Source organism: Phycodurus eques, chromosome 3, assembly GCF_024500275.1.
Source record: "Phycodurus eques isolate BA_2022a chromosome 3, UOR_Pequ_1.1, whole genome shotgun sequence".
NCBI classification, from domain to species: domain Eukaryota; kingdom Metazoa; phylum Chordata; class Actinopteri; order Syngnathiformes; family Syngnathidae; genus Phycodurus; species Phycodurus eques.
The window spans coordinates 22,194,700-22,209,073 of record NC_084527.1 but is presented as its reverse complement, the minus strand read 5'-3'; the positions used below and the strand labels follow the sequence as shown (position 1 = coordinate 22,209,073).

General features: G+C 39.6%; 1 protein-coding gene across 4 annotated transcripts in view; it reads left to right on the top strand.

The window, feature by feature from the left end:
* Nucleotides 1–921: 921 nt before the first annotated feature.
* The window catches only part of LOC133400140 (involucrin-like), a 36,184-nt gene continuing 22,731 nt past the window's right edge, over nucleotides 922–14,374 (top strand). Inside the window, exons 1-9 of one of the 4 annotated variants that reach the window (XM_061672443.1) lie at nucleotides 922–1,049; nucleotides 1,206–3,358; nucleotides 3,489–3,572; nucleotides 5,033–5,107; nucleotides 5,189–5,386; nucleotides 7,908–8,387; nucleotides 8,972–9,055; nucleotides 10,554–11,072; nucleotides 12,583–12,705. In XM_061672443.1, the coding sequence (XP_061528427.1) occupies nucleotides 1,837–3,358; nucleotides 3,489–3,572; nucleotides 5,033–5,107; nucleotides 5,189–5,386; nucleotides 7,908–8,387; nucleotides 8,972–9,055; nucleotides 10,554–11,072; nucleotides 12,583–12,705 (3,085 nt within the window). In that variant the 5' untranslated portion in view covers nucleotides 922–1,049; nucleotides 1,206–1,836. Of the gene's footprint in view, nucleotides 1,050–1,205; nucleotides 3,359–3,488; nucleotides 3,573–5,032; nucleotides 5,108–5,188; nucleotides 7,199–7,907; nucleotides 8,388–8,971; nucleotides 9,056–10,553; nucleotides 11,073–12,582; nucleotides 12,706–14,374 lie in introns of those variants that run through there. The other 3 variants (XM_061672444.1, XM_061672445.1, XM_061672448.1) reach the window with 3 other exon arrangements.

Sequence of the window (14,374 nt, the reverse complement as noted above, 5' to 3'; positions counted from 1 at the left end):
GGGACATTCAGCCAGGGGAAGAAATAACATGTGACCTGGGAGGAAAGGCTGGACCACAGACGAAACAGGTTTGTGACGTGATTGTTAGTAAGAATTCAGAATCAAAATCATCTTTATTTGCCAAGTATGTCCAAAAAACACAAAAGGAATGTGTCTCCGGTAGTTGGAGCTGCTCTAGTACGACAACAGTCAATTGGCAGAGAAATGTTTTGAGACATAAAGACATTGAGAACAACAGTCACTGGTACAATTATTATTATTATTTTTTTTGTGCAAAAAGATGCAAGTCCTCTAGCACATTGAATGACTAATATAGCAATAGTCCAGTGCAATGACCATTGTGCAAAGGGCGCTAAGACTTCAAGGAGTGTATGCACAAGGAGTGTATGCAATTTAAAGTGACTAGTAGCTTGATAATCTGGGACAATATCGATTGTGCAAATGTTGCAGATACTCCTCAGTCAGTGTGCAAGTGGTGCAGATGCTACTCTGGCATGAGTGGCCAGTATTGGTCAACAACAGATATGCAAATAGTGCAGCGTGGCTAGACTACTACAGTGAGTGCACGAGTAGACAGAAATGTGACAACAAAGTCAAGACAAAAAAATAAAAAAATAAAATTGCCAGCATGTTGCAATGGAATTGTATGTTAGCTGTTTAAGAAGTTGATGGCAAGAGGGAAGAAGCTGTTGGAATGTGAAGCACGAGAAATTTTATTTTTTTTCTTAGTTTCAATACTGCTGTTTCTCCCTCTGATCAGATTTAGCAAGTTAGATAAAATCTCTATATTATGTGGTCTTGTATGACTTATTAAAGTAACAAGCACAGGTTTTCCTGATTCAAACGTTGGGTTATCTCGTGTTAATGTTTGCATCCTAAATTTGTTGTATATTATATAACTTCCTCACTATTTCTAGGACTTGGATGAGTCAGAAGTTCTTTCATCAGACAAAGTTGGAATCATCCCTCCGCCTCATCTTGTAGAGTCAGATTCGAATGAATCTCAGAATCCATGTACCAGTTCTTCCCAGCTAAATGGCAACAGCCAGGTGCTTTGAATTTAAATATAGTATTGAACAGATATTTTTGGATTCTCCCGTTGGATTTTGTACATTGGGGAAAATTTAAATGGAATTGATTTTGGACATCATAGACATGGAGTCTAATTTTGGAATCTGTTTTTGTTTTGTTTTTTTCCCCTTTAGAAGACAAAAGAGCAGATGGAATTGGATTCCGATAAACTCCTTGATCCCAGCTTGGACGGCAGTCGTAAAGAATACATTACTAAGCGTGGTGAAAATCCTTCTTCTGGTGATGCAAACACCAGAAACATTAATGTCTCAATTGACCAGAAACGAAAGATGCAAAGATTTCCAAATGTAGAGAACAGTGATGGGTGTCCATCACTGCAAGAACGTGACGCCGCTTTGAAGCCTACTCTTAAGAGAGGTTGCTCCCCTATCAGAACCAAAAGTCCCTTTGGTAAGAGAAAGAGATGTAGTGTATCCTGCCCAAAAACAGACACAAGTAGTGGTAACGCCACAAAAGAGAGAGAAGGGGGAGACACTGGATCTCTGTCGAAAGATTCAGCACCTGACATGGAGGAATATCTACCAGACAGGTCCGCTTCCCTGGATAAAGTGTCTGTGGATTTACCTTGCGTACCTGCTGTTTGTAAAAAAGAGGATGGATCAAGAATTTACAACAAAAAACAGTATTGTTTGTACTGCAAGACAGGGTTTGTAAAAATATCGAGACACCTAGAGCGTGCTACATAGAGACAAGCCAGAGGTGGCAAGGGCTCTCTCCTTTGCAAAACGCTCAAAGGGAAGAAGCATGTGTTTAGAACGTTTAAGAAACCAGGGCAACTTTACCCACAATGTTGAAGTTTTAAATTCTGGCATTGGAACTCCCGTGCCTCGCAAACGACCAAAAGACAAATCTCAAGTCCATAATTTTTTACACTGTACATTTTGTCAAGGCTTTTTTTTAAAACATGCTCTTTGGAAGCACATGAAGTTCTGCAAATTCAAACCGAGTAATCCGCCAAATTCTGGCAAAATGCGCATTCAGGCTCTTTGTGGATTTACTGCACCTCCACCACCTGGAGTTAAGGAACAGCTTTGGAAACTGATAAACAGGATGATTATGGATGATGTTTATGAAGCTGTAAAGTCTGATCCCTGGATCATGGAGTATGGCCAACATTTGTACAACAGGCATGGGCATGATGCCACCAAACACGAGTACATCCGGCAACAAATGAGAGCGTTGGGAAGGCTGCTTGTATGTTCCAGAAAAAACACTCCAATGAAAACAATAAAAGATCATATGCGACCGTCAAATTTCATGCGTGTTGTCCAGGCTGCGAAGGACACTGCAGGTTACAATTGTGAAACGCATACATACAAAAGCCCAAGTTTGGCGCTCAAAATTGGATACAGCTTGGAAAGGATTTCAAAGTTGGTTGAAAGTCATGCGAATGTCCGACGCAACGACAGTACTTTAAAAGATGCGAAGACGTTCCGCACAGTGTATAAAACCAGGTGGAACAAAATGATATCATCTGCATCACTCAAAACATTGAAGGCGTCCAAGTGGAATGCTCCTCAGTTACTTCCCTTCACTGAAGATGTGCAGACTCTCCATTCATTTTTAGATACTCAGCAACAAGATCTTTTCAGAAAACTATCCCCGGAATCCTCCCCCATGACATATGCAGAACTGACAAAGGTCATTTTGACCCAAATCATTTTGTTCAACAGACCAAGAGCTGGAGAAGTCTCAAAAATTCCACTTTCTGCCTATTTGTCTTCCACGCAATCAGACCCTCAGGAGGATGTGAACTTTGCACTGTCAGATCTGGAGAAGAGACTCTTTCAGCATTTCTGGAGAATAGAAATAAGAGGTAAAGCGGACAGAAAGGTTCCTGTACTTTTGACCCCAGTGATGCACCAGACATTGGACCTCCTTGTCCGAAAAAGGAAGGAATGTGGGATTTTACCAGAAAACACTTACCTATTTGCGAGACCATCCAGTTTGATTTGCTACCGTGGATCTGACACTCTTCGTAATTTCGCCAAAGTCTGTGGAGCAAAGAGGCCAGAAAGTCTGAGCTCAAAAAAATTACACAAACAAATGGGAGCCTTGTCACAGGTCCTTAATCTCACTAATACCGAGCTGGATCAACTCGCTAATTTTCTGGGACATGATGTAACCTTGCAACAAGAGTTTTACCGACTTCCTGAGGGCATACTCCAGCTAGCGAAAATTAGCAAAGTCCTCATGGCTCGAGAACAAGGACGTCTGGCTCAATTCAAGGGCAGGTCTCTCGATGACGTCAACATTGATCCTGCGGGTACCAAATATTTGTTTGACTTATAAATACAATCTGCATATTTGGACTCATTAGTTTTGGCATTATTTGAGAATGTGATGCAGTTTTTCCACTTGGGTCATTTTCAACCCTATGTTCTCATTCTCTACAGAGGATGTGCATATATACAGCGACCAGGATCGAGACCCAGAGGAACCAGGTGACGCTGAGCCGGCCTATGAGTCAGACTCACTGGGTAAGTGTTCCTGCATAGGTATAGAATACAGTGGTGCCTTGTACAGTAGCCAACAAAAGCAAATTTGCTGCAAACAGCCAGGCTATCCAGAAGGCACATTCATTTTGTAGTCAGAGTTCTTCCCACCGGGTTCATCGGATGTTTGGTTGAACTTAGGGCATGTCTTTGATTTTGAAGTGCTGCTTAATGTTAATAAAGCCATGGTCTCTCAACATATGAGACGCAACTGTTTTTAGCTTCTGGAAGAATAGAAAAGTACTGGTCCATCTATTCCTTTTTAACTTAGTTAACTTTCCTTTTGAACAGACAATACAGCGTCCCGCTTCTTTTAAGTCCACAGGTCTCTTTCGATAAACAAACTATTTGATCGGCTCATTATGGTCACGTGATCACAAGAAGTACCATAATACTGAATATAGACCGTCTGTTACAGCGGCATTCGTGAGGAAAAAATGGCCGTGTGGCAGTACAGATACCTGAAAAATCTCCCCAAGTACAGTAATGAAATACTTGTACTTCATTACTTGACACCTTCGCTCATGTATATCCGTATGTCAGTTTTATACTGCCCCCAGGTGGCCAAGGTGGACACACCCGAAGGAGCACCACAATGTCCCTTGAATTGAAGAAAAAAATGTGGCAAAAACTTTCATTCTTTACATTTTATTGAATCATGTCATTTTTCAATTGTTTTAAGTATGATATTATAGAATGCTATATTTCTTATTAAAAAAGCAGTTTAGTTTTTTTTATATATGCTGGATCAAATGAATGGCATTTCCATTCATTTCAGTGGTGAATGATGATTTAAGATATGAGCATTTTTCATTGCAGTAGCTACAAAATTCATACAAATCATTGCCAGTAACGATTTTACACTATCTCTATCACTTTTGTTTAACATGCAATGTCTCAAAACAAGTAACTACCTACCTGATTACCTTGGCAATAGTAAGCAACAGCTGGAAATCTGTTCAGTTTGGTCAGTCACTGCCTCAAACTACAGTATATACAAACCATTCCTATTATGTCTAGATGAAAAATAAAATGTGTACACTCTAAACATACATTCATGGATAGGAGTGGAGCCAGGTAAACGCCAACATACAGGGTGCTCATTAATTCTCATTGCAGTTTTAAAATGTCATTACAAAGAACCATGATACACATTGTGCCTTCTCTTGAGGAATAGCCATTTCTTAGGGATTCATTCGAAAGGACGCCACTTCAATCAACAGGATGCCTGAAACACAATAATGCAAAGCGATTTAAAAACTTGGATAACCACTGTGTACAGTGGAACAAGTCAAAGTAATATCTTTTTCATTTCCTTTGCACTTAAATGTTAAAACTGTAAAGAGACTTTACCAACACGCTGTATGACTCAGTCCTACATTCTGACTTCCATATCGGTAATTCCATTGTCTCTTTCTTAATTTTTTTACTTATTTCTAAAACAGTGAATCCGGTCACAACAAGGCGCTCTGTGTCACTTCCAAATTCCAAGAATCATCACAAACCTCTAAGGATAAAAGGTAAAGTTATAAAAAATTGAATTTCAACATCAAAATATGAAGTCATTTAATCAAAGCTACTTTTTTTATCTATGTGTATAGTGCGACAGCATTGCAAGAGAAAGAAATGGGAGAAAGAAGAAGTAGATGCCGTTGAAAGGCATTTGATGTCGTTCATCACATCAAGCCAACTTCCAGGAAAACGCGACTGCGACAAGTGCCTTATGTTGGAGAAGACGGCCCTGAGCAGTAGAACCTGGCTGTCCATTAAATTTTATGTTAAGAATCGTATCATGGCTCGTAAGAAGAAAGTTTAATGCTGTCGAGGCACTTTTAGTTTTTTTGGTTTTGTGTATTTACACATGGAAAAAATGTTGGTGAACCCTTTGTTAATTAAAGAAAACCACAATGAGTCAGACATTGATTTTAAATTGTGTTTCAATAGAATTATTTGAAAAACAGGCCCGGATACAAAATTATGGTGTCCTTACTATTTTGTTACGCAACCTTTTTAGGCATCACTACAATCAAACGATGTCTGTAACTGTCCTGGCTGCTGCATCAGTCTATGCATGCTGCACATTTATCTCCAGAATTCATTGAAACAGTAGTCTTGAGATTTCATTATACCCTGCACAGATTGAAGACACCCTGTGCCAGAGCCTCCATGCCTTGAGAAGAACATGCTTAGAGATGAACAGTGTTTTTCTCTTGGCATGCTTTATTTTTGTATCTGTCAACAAGAGTAGATGTGCCTTTTCAGAACGCTCGAGTCAAATCTCAACTGTCCAACAGACCATCTCCCATGAGCTCTGTGACATGTCACCATGCATTATGGAATTGGTCAACTCGTTTTTTTTGTAATAGTCCGTGTAGAAAAAATATACTTGAGCTGTAAGCAGGCCACATAATGAGAATAATAGGAATCAAACAAACCTTAAGGCAGCGATTTTTTTTTTTTTTTTTTATTTTTTGTGTTTATTTTTTTATTTTTTGTGCTAATCATGCAGTTTCTGTAATTTCTCCTGTATTATGTGCCTTTTTTTCCTCCCAAAAATGTCAAAAATCAATGATGCGCATTATACATAGGGGAAAATGAAAAAAACTTTCCCGTTTTATAAATGTATGCCGCCATCTAGAGGTTATGAAAAAGCGGTACACCATTTCAATATGCCTCCGCCACCTCGAGGTTAAGAGAGAGGTGTACACGTTCATTGTAATATGCCAGCGCCACCCAGAGGCTATGAAAAATGATTAGCTTCCACTTTCATTCCAATATGCCAGGGGTACGTATGACTGCATATATTCAGTTGTGCTCCTAAATTTACATACCCTGGCAGAATTTGTGAAATTATTATTATTTTTTTTGTACGACCAATGACTGAGCATCAACCATCATTAATTTTTTTGATGGTTATGTTTTGTTTGATGATAATTTTGGCAAGTTGTAATGTTGGTTTGACCTGACTGATTAGAATACATGACCTGAACAGAGAATACTTTTGAAGATACTCCGTACACAGTACACAAGTATATACAGTAAATAAACAAGTCGACACATTGCTCCATCTTGTGATGGATCGGTTATCCGTTTTTTTAAACTTGCTGATCGGTGATTGGCCCCAAAACTCCTGATCGTGTAAAGCCTAGTTGTAAGTATGCTGGAACAGTGTTAGAACGATTACATCATGGGGTTCCGCTTGCCGTTCACTCTCAAATGCTCCCACATTTTTGACAGCTTCTGTCTCTTCTCGCATTTTTCTTCTTTCCTCGTAATAATCTTTCCGCTCCTTCAATTATAGTCGTCTTCCACCTCCTTCTTCACTATACACGGTTGGGCCTTCGAAAAAGCCATCCGCTTACGCTAACTGATGAACAGCCTAAGTCCCCACTTTCAGCTGTCAATTAGTGAATTTACAAATGCCCGCCAAGAACAGTGAAAACGCAGAGAATATATTGTAGTCTGCTTTGACGATGAAATGGTGACGAGCGTTGGCTTAACAAAAGATATTGCTGGAAGCGACCCTGCAGTTGTATTACATTAATTGCCGTTGGAGTTTTGCATGTTCCGATTTCTGCGAAGGACTAAAGGTGTGGCTGAATGTGTTTGGATCGGTGAGTGGGGCCGGGGGGCTACATACAGGGTCAGGGGGTAGCATATGTCAGTGGCATGGTAGGGCTGGTCGATCTAAAAGAACAGCCGGGAAAGCAAGGAGGATAGGTGACTCTTCAACAAGGATGCACGTTTCTTTTTTTAAAATTTATTTATTTTTTTTTAAATACTGGGTCACAGCTGGTTAAATCAAACTTTACTGGCAGATACTCCATCTCCATAGTCAGGTGTGCTTGAAGTCATTTTATACTGAGGCAGATACAGTGACGTCATCAACAAGCGTTATCGCGATTAATCGGAAGGGTCCAAATCTATAGTGTTGGCTAAATTTATATATATATATATATATGTGTATATATATATGTATATGTATATATGTATATATATATATGTGTATATATATATGTATATATGTGTATATATATATATATATATATATATATGTATATATGTGTATATATATATGTATATGTATATATGTGTATATATGTATATATATGTATGTATGTATGTATATATGTATATTTATATATATATGTATATATATGTGTGTATATATATGTATATATATATATATATATATATATATATATATGTATATATATATAGATAAATTTTCTCCACCCAATAACATTATTTGTACTAGAAAATGTGTCGACTATTTGGCAGTAGTTATCATAACATCACTGACTTGCTTGTGTCATGCAGACATCCAGCAGCTGATTCGTGATGAGAAAGAACTACCCCCTCAATTGCATACGGGGTGCTCCAGTTTGGAGCATGAGGATCCACTGCCCCCCCACATTAAAGAGGAAGAGGAGGATCCACAGCCTCCACACATTAAGGAGGAAGCGATCAATCCAAACCTCCCCAACATTAAAGAGGAACAGAAGCACCCACAGCCGGCCGACATTAAAGAGAATGAGGAGGATCCAAAAAAAACCCACGTTAAAGAGGAAGAGGATCCACAGCTCCCCCACATTAAAGAGGAGGAGGAAGAGTTTGATCTCAGTAAGTTGCCACTGACTGGTGGCTCTGTGAAGAGTAAAGAGGAACCACCCGAGGGGTCAGAGCTTCATCATCACAGTCCGAGTGTAGACCACTGTGGAGGACCACCACCAGACAACCTCATGGCTTCACTGTCAGACAGTGACAAAGTACCTTTGACGAGGGACAAAGATTGTAAAGGTGACAACCAACAGTTCAAAAACTCAGAAAAGGAGACCACTCTTAACAATAAGGAAACCTCATAAAAGCTTTATTTTTTATATTTTATATTTATATTTTTATATTATATTTTTTAAAATATTTTTTTAATTATCTGCTCAATTTGTTGCAAACATTTAGCTAAAAAAAAGCACATATTGGACACATGGGAACACACAGTGATGAAAAACAGTTTGATTGCTCATTGTTTGCGAAAACATTCATAAGTCATTTGTGGTAGCACATTTTGAAAAGCCTTCTAGTTGCTCAACTTGTGGTGCAAGGTTCTCTCAAATGTTATTTATGGTTTGTCACATTAACACACACACAGGAGAGCAGGAGACTGGGACAAAGTACCTGTCGGAACATTAAATGTCTCCAATCTTAGCCTGTTTAACATTAAATGTCACTACAGAGTTACCAAAGATGACAAGATGACCAAATATTTTTTTTTACTTATAAATACAATCTGCATATTTGGTCTCATTAGTTTTGGCATTATTTGAGAATGTGATGCAGTTTTTCCACTTGGGTCATTTACAACCCTATGTTCTCATTCTCTACAGAGGATGTGCATATGTACAGCGACCAGGATCGAGACCTTGAGGAACCAGGTGACGCTGAGCCAGCCTATGAGTCAGACTCACTGGGTAAGTTTTCCTGAATAGGTATAGAATACAGTGGTGCCTTGTACAGTGGCCGACAGGGGCAAATGCGCTGCAAACGGCCAGGCTACCCAGAAGGCACATTCATTTGCTATTCAGAGTTCTCACCACCTGGTTCATCGGATATGTTCATGTTTCGTTGAATTTAGGGTATGTCTTTGATTTTGAAGTGCTGCTTGATGTTAATAAAGCCATGGTCTCGCAAACATATGAGACGCAACAGTTTTTAGCTGGCTTCTGGAAGAACAGAAAAGTACTGGTCCATCCATTCCTTGTTAACTTTCCTTTTGAACAGGCAATACAGCGTCCCGCTTCTTTTAAGTCCACAAGTCTCTTTCGGAAAACAAACTATTTGATTGGCTCATTATGGTCACGTAGATGGTCTGTTACAGCGGCATACGTGAGGAAAAAATGGCCGCGTGACAATGACCATTGTATAGAAATGAAGGGATTATGTCACAACACAGAATGACCTAACTTCAAATACAGAAATGGCCAATAAAAACACAAAAATATTGTACTTAATATTTTCCTGGAGGATGCATTTAGGATTAGCCTTTGAAGTTGGTAATAGTGAAAAATGAAGTGAAACAAACAGATTTTAGTCAATTCTTTTTAAGAATGAGAGTGCTTCAAGAGGAGGATGCTATTAATGGTGCAGGTGGAGATGGGCCTGGTTCAAGTTGGAGGCCAAAACAAAAAAGCAAAGAAATGAGGAAAATATTATTTTCATCTAAAATTTGTACATCAACATGCACTTGAGTGGTGTAAATAAAAAAATTTCTGCGTGAAGAAAATGTATTTTGCCTTATCGTTTTCTTCAGTCTTCCAGATTGCTTAATTTATGTTAAAATAAACACGGGGGCCCCAGAACCCCCTACAATGTTTTTGGGTTTTTTGTCACCTTTTTCATACCTTTGGTGTTTGCATGTCTGATTAATATCCTGTGGTGATTGAGTAAATTTCCCATTTGAATAGGGTTAGGTTTAATTTGTTTTTTCTTTCTTGAAGTTGGTTTGCGAGAAATTTTCCCGATTTATTGTTGTGCTCGAAATTAGTGTATCTTAGCTCTTGTAGTAGGAACTCTGCTTTTTATTAATTTGCAATCAAGTTGTTTAGCATTATAAAGTTGGTTCCTAAGTAGGTCTGTTGGATTCATTGCGTATTGTTCTGAGTTGTTCGATTTCCATCTCCAATTTGCTTAAACAAAAAAAAAGATTTCTTGTAGGAAGCGTATGAAAAGCTTTTGCCTCTAATTACCACTTTCTCTGTTTCCCAAAGTAAGGATGGGGATATAGTTGTGGCATCATTCCTGTCTAAAAAATCTAGCTCCAGCCCAAGCTAAAACTGTCTGTCTGTGCTGGGGCTGTCTACCAATATGTATATTTATATTTTTATACATATATATAATTTTTTCTCTACCCAATAACATTACTTTTACGAGTGGTTATCGTAACATAACTAACTTGCTTGTGTCCTGCAGACATCCAACAGCTGATTAGTGATGAGGAAGAACTTCACCCTCAATTGCATGGGGGGTGCTCCAGTTTGGAGCATGAGGAGCCACTGCCCCCTCGCATTAAAGGAGAACAGAAGCATCCACAGCTTCCCCACGTAAAAGAAGAGGAAGATCCACATTTACCCCACGTTAAAAAGGAACAGGAGGATCCACAGTTGGCTTACGTTAAAGTAGAAAAGGAGGATCCAAAGCTCCCCAACATTAAGGAGGAACAGAAGCATCCACAGCCTGCCCACATTCACGAGGAAGAGGAGGATCCACAACTCCCCCACATTAAGGAGGAAGAGGAGGAGTTTGATGTCAGTAAATTGCCACTGACTGGTGGCTCTGTGAAGAGTATAGAAGAGAAACCACCCGAGGGGTCAGAGCTTCATCATCACTGTCTGAGTGAAGACCACTGTGGAGGACCACCACCAGACAACCTCATGGCTCCACTGTCAGACAGTGACAAAGTACCTTTGACGAGGGACAAAGATTGTAAAGGTATGACAACCAACACTTCGAAAACGCAGAAAAGGAGATTACTCTTAACAATAAGGAAACCTCTCTCAAAAGCTTAAAAAACATTTTTTTTAATTACCTGCTCAATTTGTTGCAAAGGTTTAGCTAAAAAAAAGCACATTGGACCCATGGAAACACACAGAGATAAACAGTTTGGTTGCTCATTGTTTTTTTCATGTCATTTGTGGTAACACACTTTGAAAAGCCTTCTAGTTGCTCAACTTGTTGTGCAAGGTTCTCTCAAAAATTATTTATGATTAGACACTTAAACACACGCAGGAGAGCAGGAAACTGGGACAAAGTACCTGTAGGAACTTTAAATGTCTACAAGTTTAGCCTGTTTAACATTAAGTCACCACAGAGCTACTAAAGATGACAATATCTGATGTTTAGGCTTCGTTCATGTTTACGTATACCATATTTATATAAATAAATTACACATTTAACTTTAAAGAAAATATTTGTGCAAGTTTGGCTTCAAACAATCATGTCATCAACCCGTAGTTATGCACGTAAGCACAGCATACACAGAAAGTCCACTAACCTGTTTTCTGGGTTTGGTCACATGACCTTCCGCATACAGCGGATTGACGTCACCCAAAATGTTTGCAGTGCCAATATTAATAGTTTGGAGCCATATATATATGAAAATATAAGATACAAAAAACAATTTACAGTGGTGCATTGACTTACAAGTTTAATTTGTTCCATGACCATACTCATAACTCAAAACACACGTACAGTGGACCCTAGGTCTTTGAACGACCCGTTACGACCTGTCCTTTAGGGATGTGTAGTGTCACCTCTCTGGCAGGGAAACAGCCTGAGCTTATGTGTGAGATCAAGAAATTCCGACTGGACATAGTCCAGCCGCTGCTCCTCCGCATCGAGAGGAGCCGGATGAGTTAGCTCGGGTATCTCGTTAGGAAGCTTCCCAGACGCCTCCCTGGTGAGGTGTTCTGGGCACATCCCACCGGGAGGAGGCCCAGACGATGACCCAGGACACGCTGGAGAGACTACGTCTCTCGGCTGGCCTAGGAATGCCTTGGGATCTCCCCCCCCCCCCCCCCCCCGGAAGAGCTGGACGAATTTGTTGGCGAGAGGGAAGTCAGGACTTTCCCTGCTTAAGCTGCTGCCCCCATGACCTGATCCCGGATAAGCACAAGTAAATGGATGGATGGATGGACACAAAAAAGCTAAACACTACTCAAGCCTCCGAAACACATTTTCCGCTTACCACAGTTTGTATTTCAAAATGGCACGTTTTAAATGCACAGATGTTTCTCTGCAAAAAAACACGATCTGACAAAAGTCACGTTTATTTAACATTTTGCCATTAAAAGTTATGCTAAATAAGTTAATTGGCCAGTACGTTCCACCTGGCCAAACACCTTAATGTTTCATTAACAATCTGTGCTGCAAGTTTCTTCTGTTTATACTTTGAGTCTGGGGATGTTTGGTCATACTATAATGGTTTTGCATTTCGTGATAGGATTTATAATGGCTACAAAGAGTAGCAGGAGGAAACCACCATTACAGGATGCGAAAGAGCATGCAGTGAAGGCACTGGACAAGACGGAAGAATTGGAAGTACAATTCATGAACTCGTTGAAAGGTACTGTTTGTTTACAGTACACATTTCGGGTCCAAAATTACAACCAGACAAATACAAGAACATGACCTTGCTTGTGTAGAGTATATAATATACTCATTGAGGTTTGAATCCATTAATTGTGCCAATCGCCCTTCATCAGGATGACTACGGTAGTCACAGAAATTTGCCAGTCTAAAATATTTTTCATCTCAGTTACTTGGGAAGAAATTGACAGTGTTTATATAGTCCAGGGGTGTCAACCAAATTTTGTAATGGGCCATATTGTAGTTATGTTTTCCCTCAGAGGGCCGCTATGACAGGGAAACCGTATAAATGTGTGATCGATTCATATTTCAATGGTGCTCAAAAATATTGGCACCCCAGGGCTGCTTATATCAAGAGACTTTTTTTTTTTTCTTGACTGTCTGGCATGAAATCAGATTAGGTCACTATTTTAGGTGAGTAAGGCTTACCAAAATTATTATATTTGCTAAATGCCAGAATTGTGTGAGGATTTTTTCGACGACCAAATATAATAGACAATGAAGTCATGCTAAAAAATATTGGCACCCCTTATACATACATCCATCCATCCATTTTCTGAGCCGCTTCTCCTCACTAGGGTCGCGGGCGTGCTGGAGCCTATCCCAGGCTATCATCGGGCAGGAGGCGGGGTACACCCTGAACTGGTTGTCAGCCAATCGCATGGCACATACAAACAAACAACCATTCGCACTCACATTCACACCTACGGGCAATCTAGAGGCTCCAATTCATGCATGTTTTTGGGATGTGGGAGGAAACCGGAGTGCCCGGAGAAAACCCACGCAGGCACGGGGAGAACATGCAAACTCCACACAGGCGGGGCCAGGGATTGAACCCGGGTCCTCAGAACTGTGAGGCTGAGGGCTCTAACCAGTCGCCCACTGTGCCGCCCCCATATACACTAAATGCAAAATATTGATGGATAATTTGTTTAGAAATCAAAAGTCAAGGAAAATAGTTTAACTGTTATTGAATGTATTTCAAAAAGGGGTTAGGTAACAAAAATGCTTGCAGGATCTCAATTTTATTAAAAGCGAAGCCAATTTTATATTGGTCCAGATTTAACCAAGAAACACGAAGTACATAATCTGCTTTTAACGGGTCACATAAAATGATATGATGGGCCGGATCTGGCCTCCGGGCCTTGTTTCACACCTTTGTTATGGTCTGTTGTTTAAAAATCTAGGTATGAAAAGAATTCAACTGTTTAATAACAAATTACTGTTAATAGAGGATAGGAAAAAGAAGCAGAGAAAACAAGATTTTTGTGATAAACGTGTCAAGCAGAACAGTGACAATTTTTTTACTTTTGTGACAGCTCAAACTAATACGACAAAAATGAGACGGAGAAAGGGCTTTTGAAGGCAAAATAAAAATTTACAGAGATACAAATAAAAAAATACGCCTGAGCAACGCTGACTCACCACATAACTCGAGTTGAACATCCGTGACTTTTTTATTTATTTATTTTTTATTTATTTTTTTTTTTTACTACATGGTCTTCGCCATTCACTCAATGAATTGCGTCCTCTTTTCTTCGCGATCATGACATACACTTTCTACAACCTACCATGACACGTACTCTATTTATATCGGACATATACATACTCTGTTCATGTGTCAGGTACCTAAACTTGTCCAACTC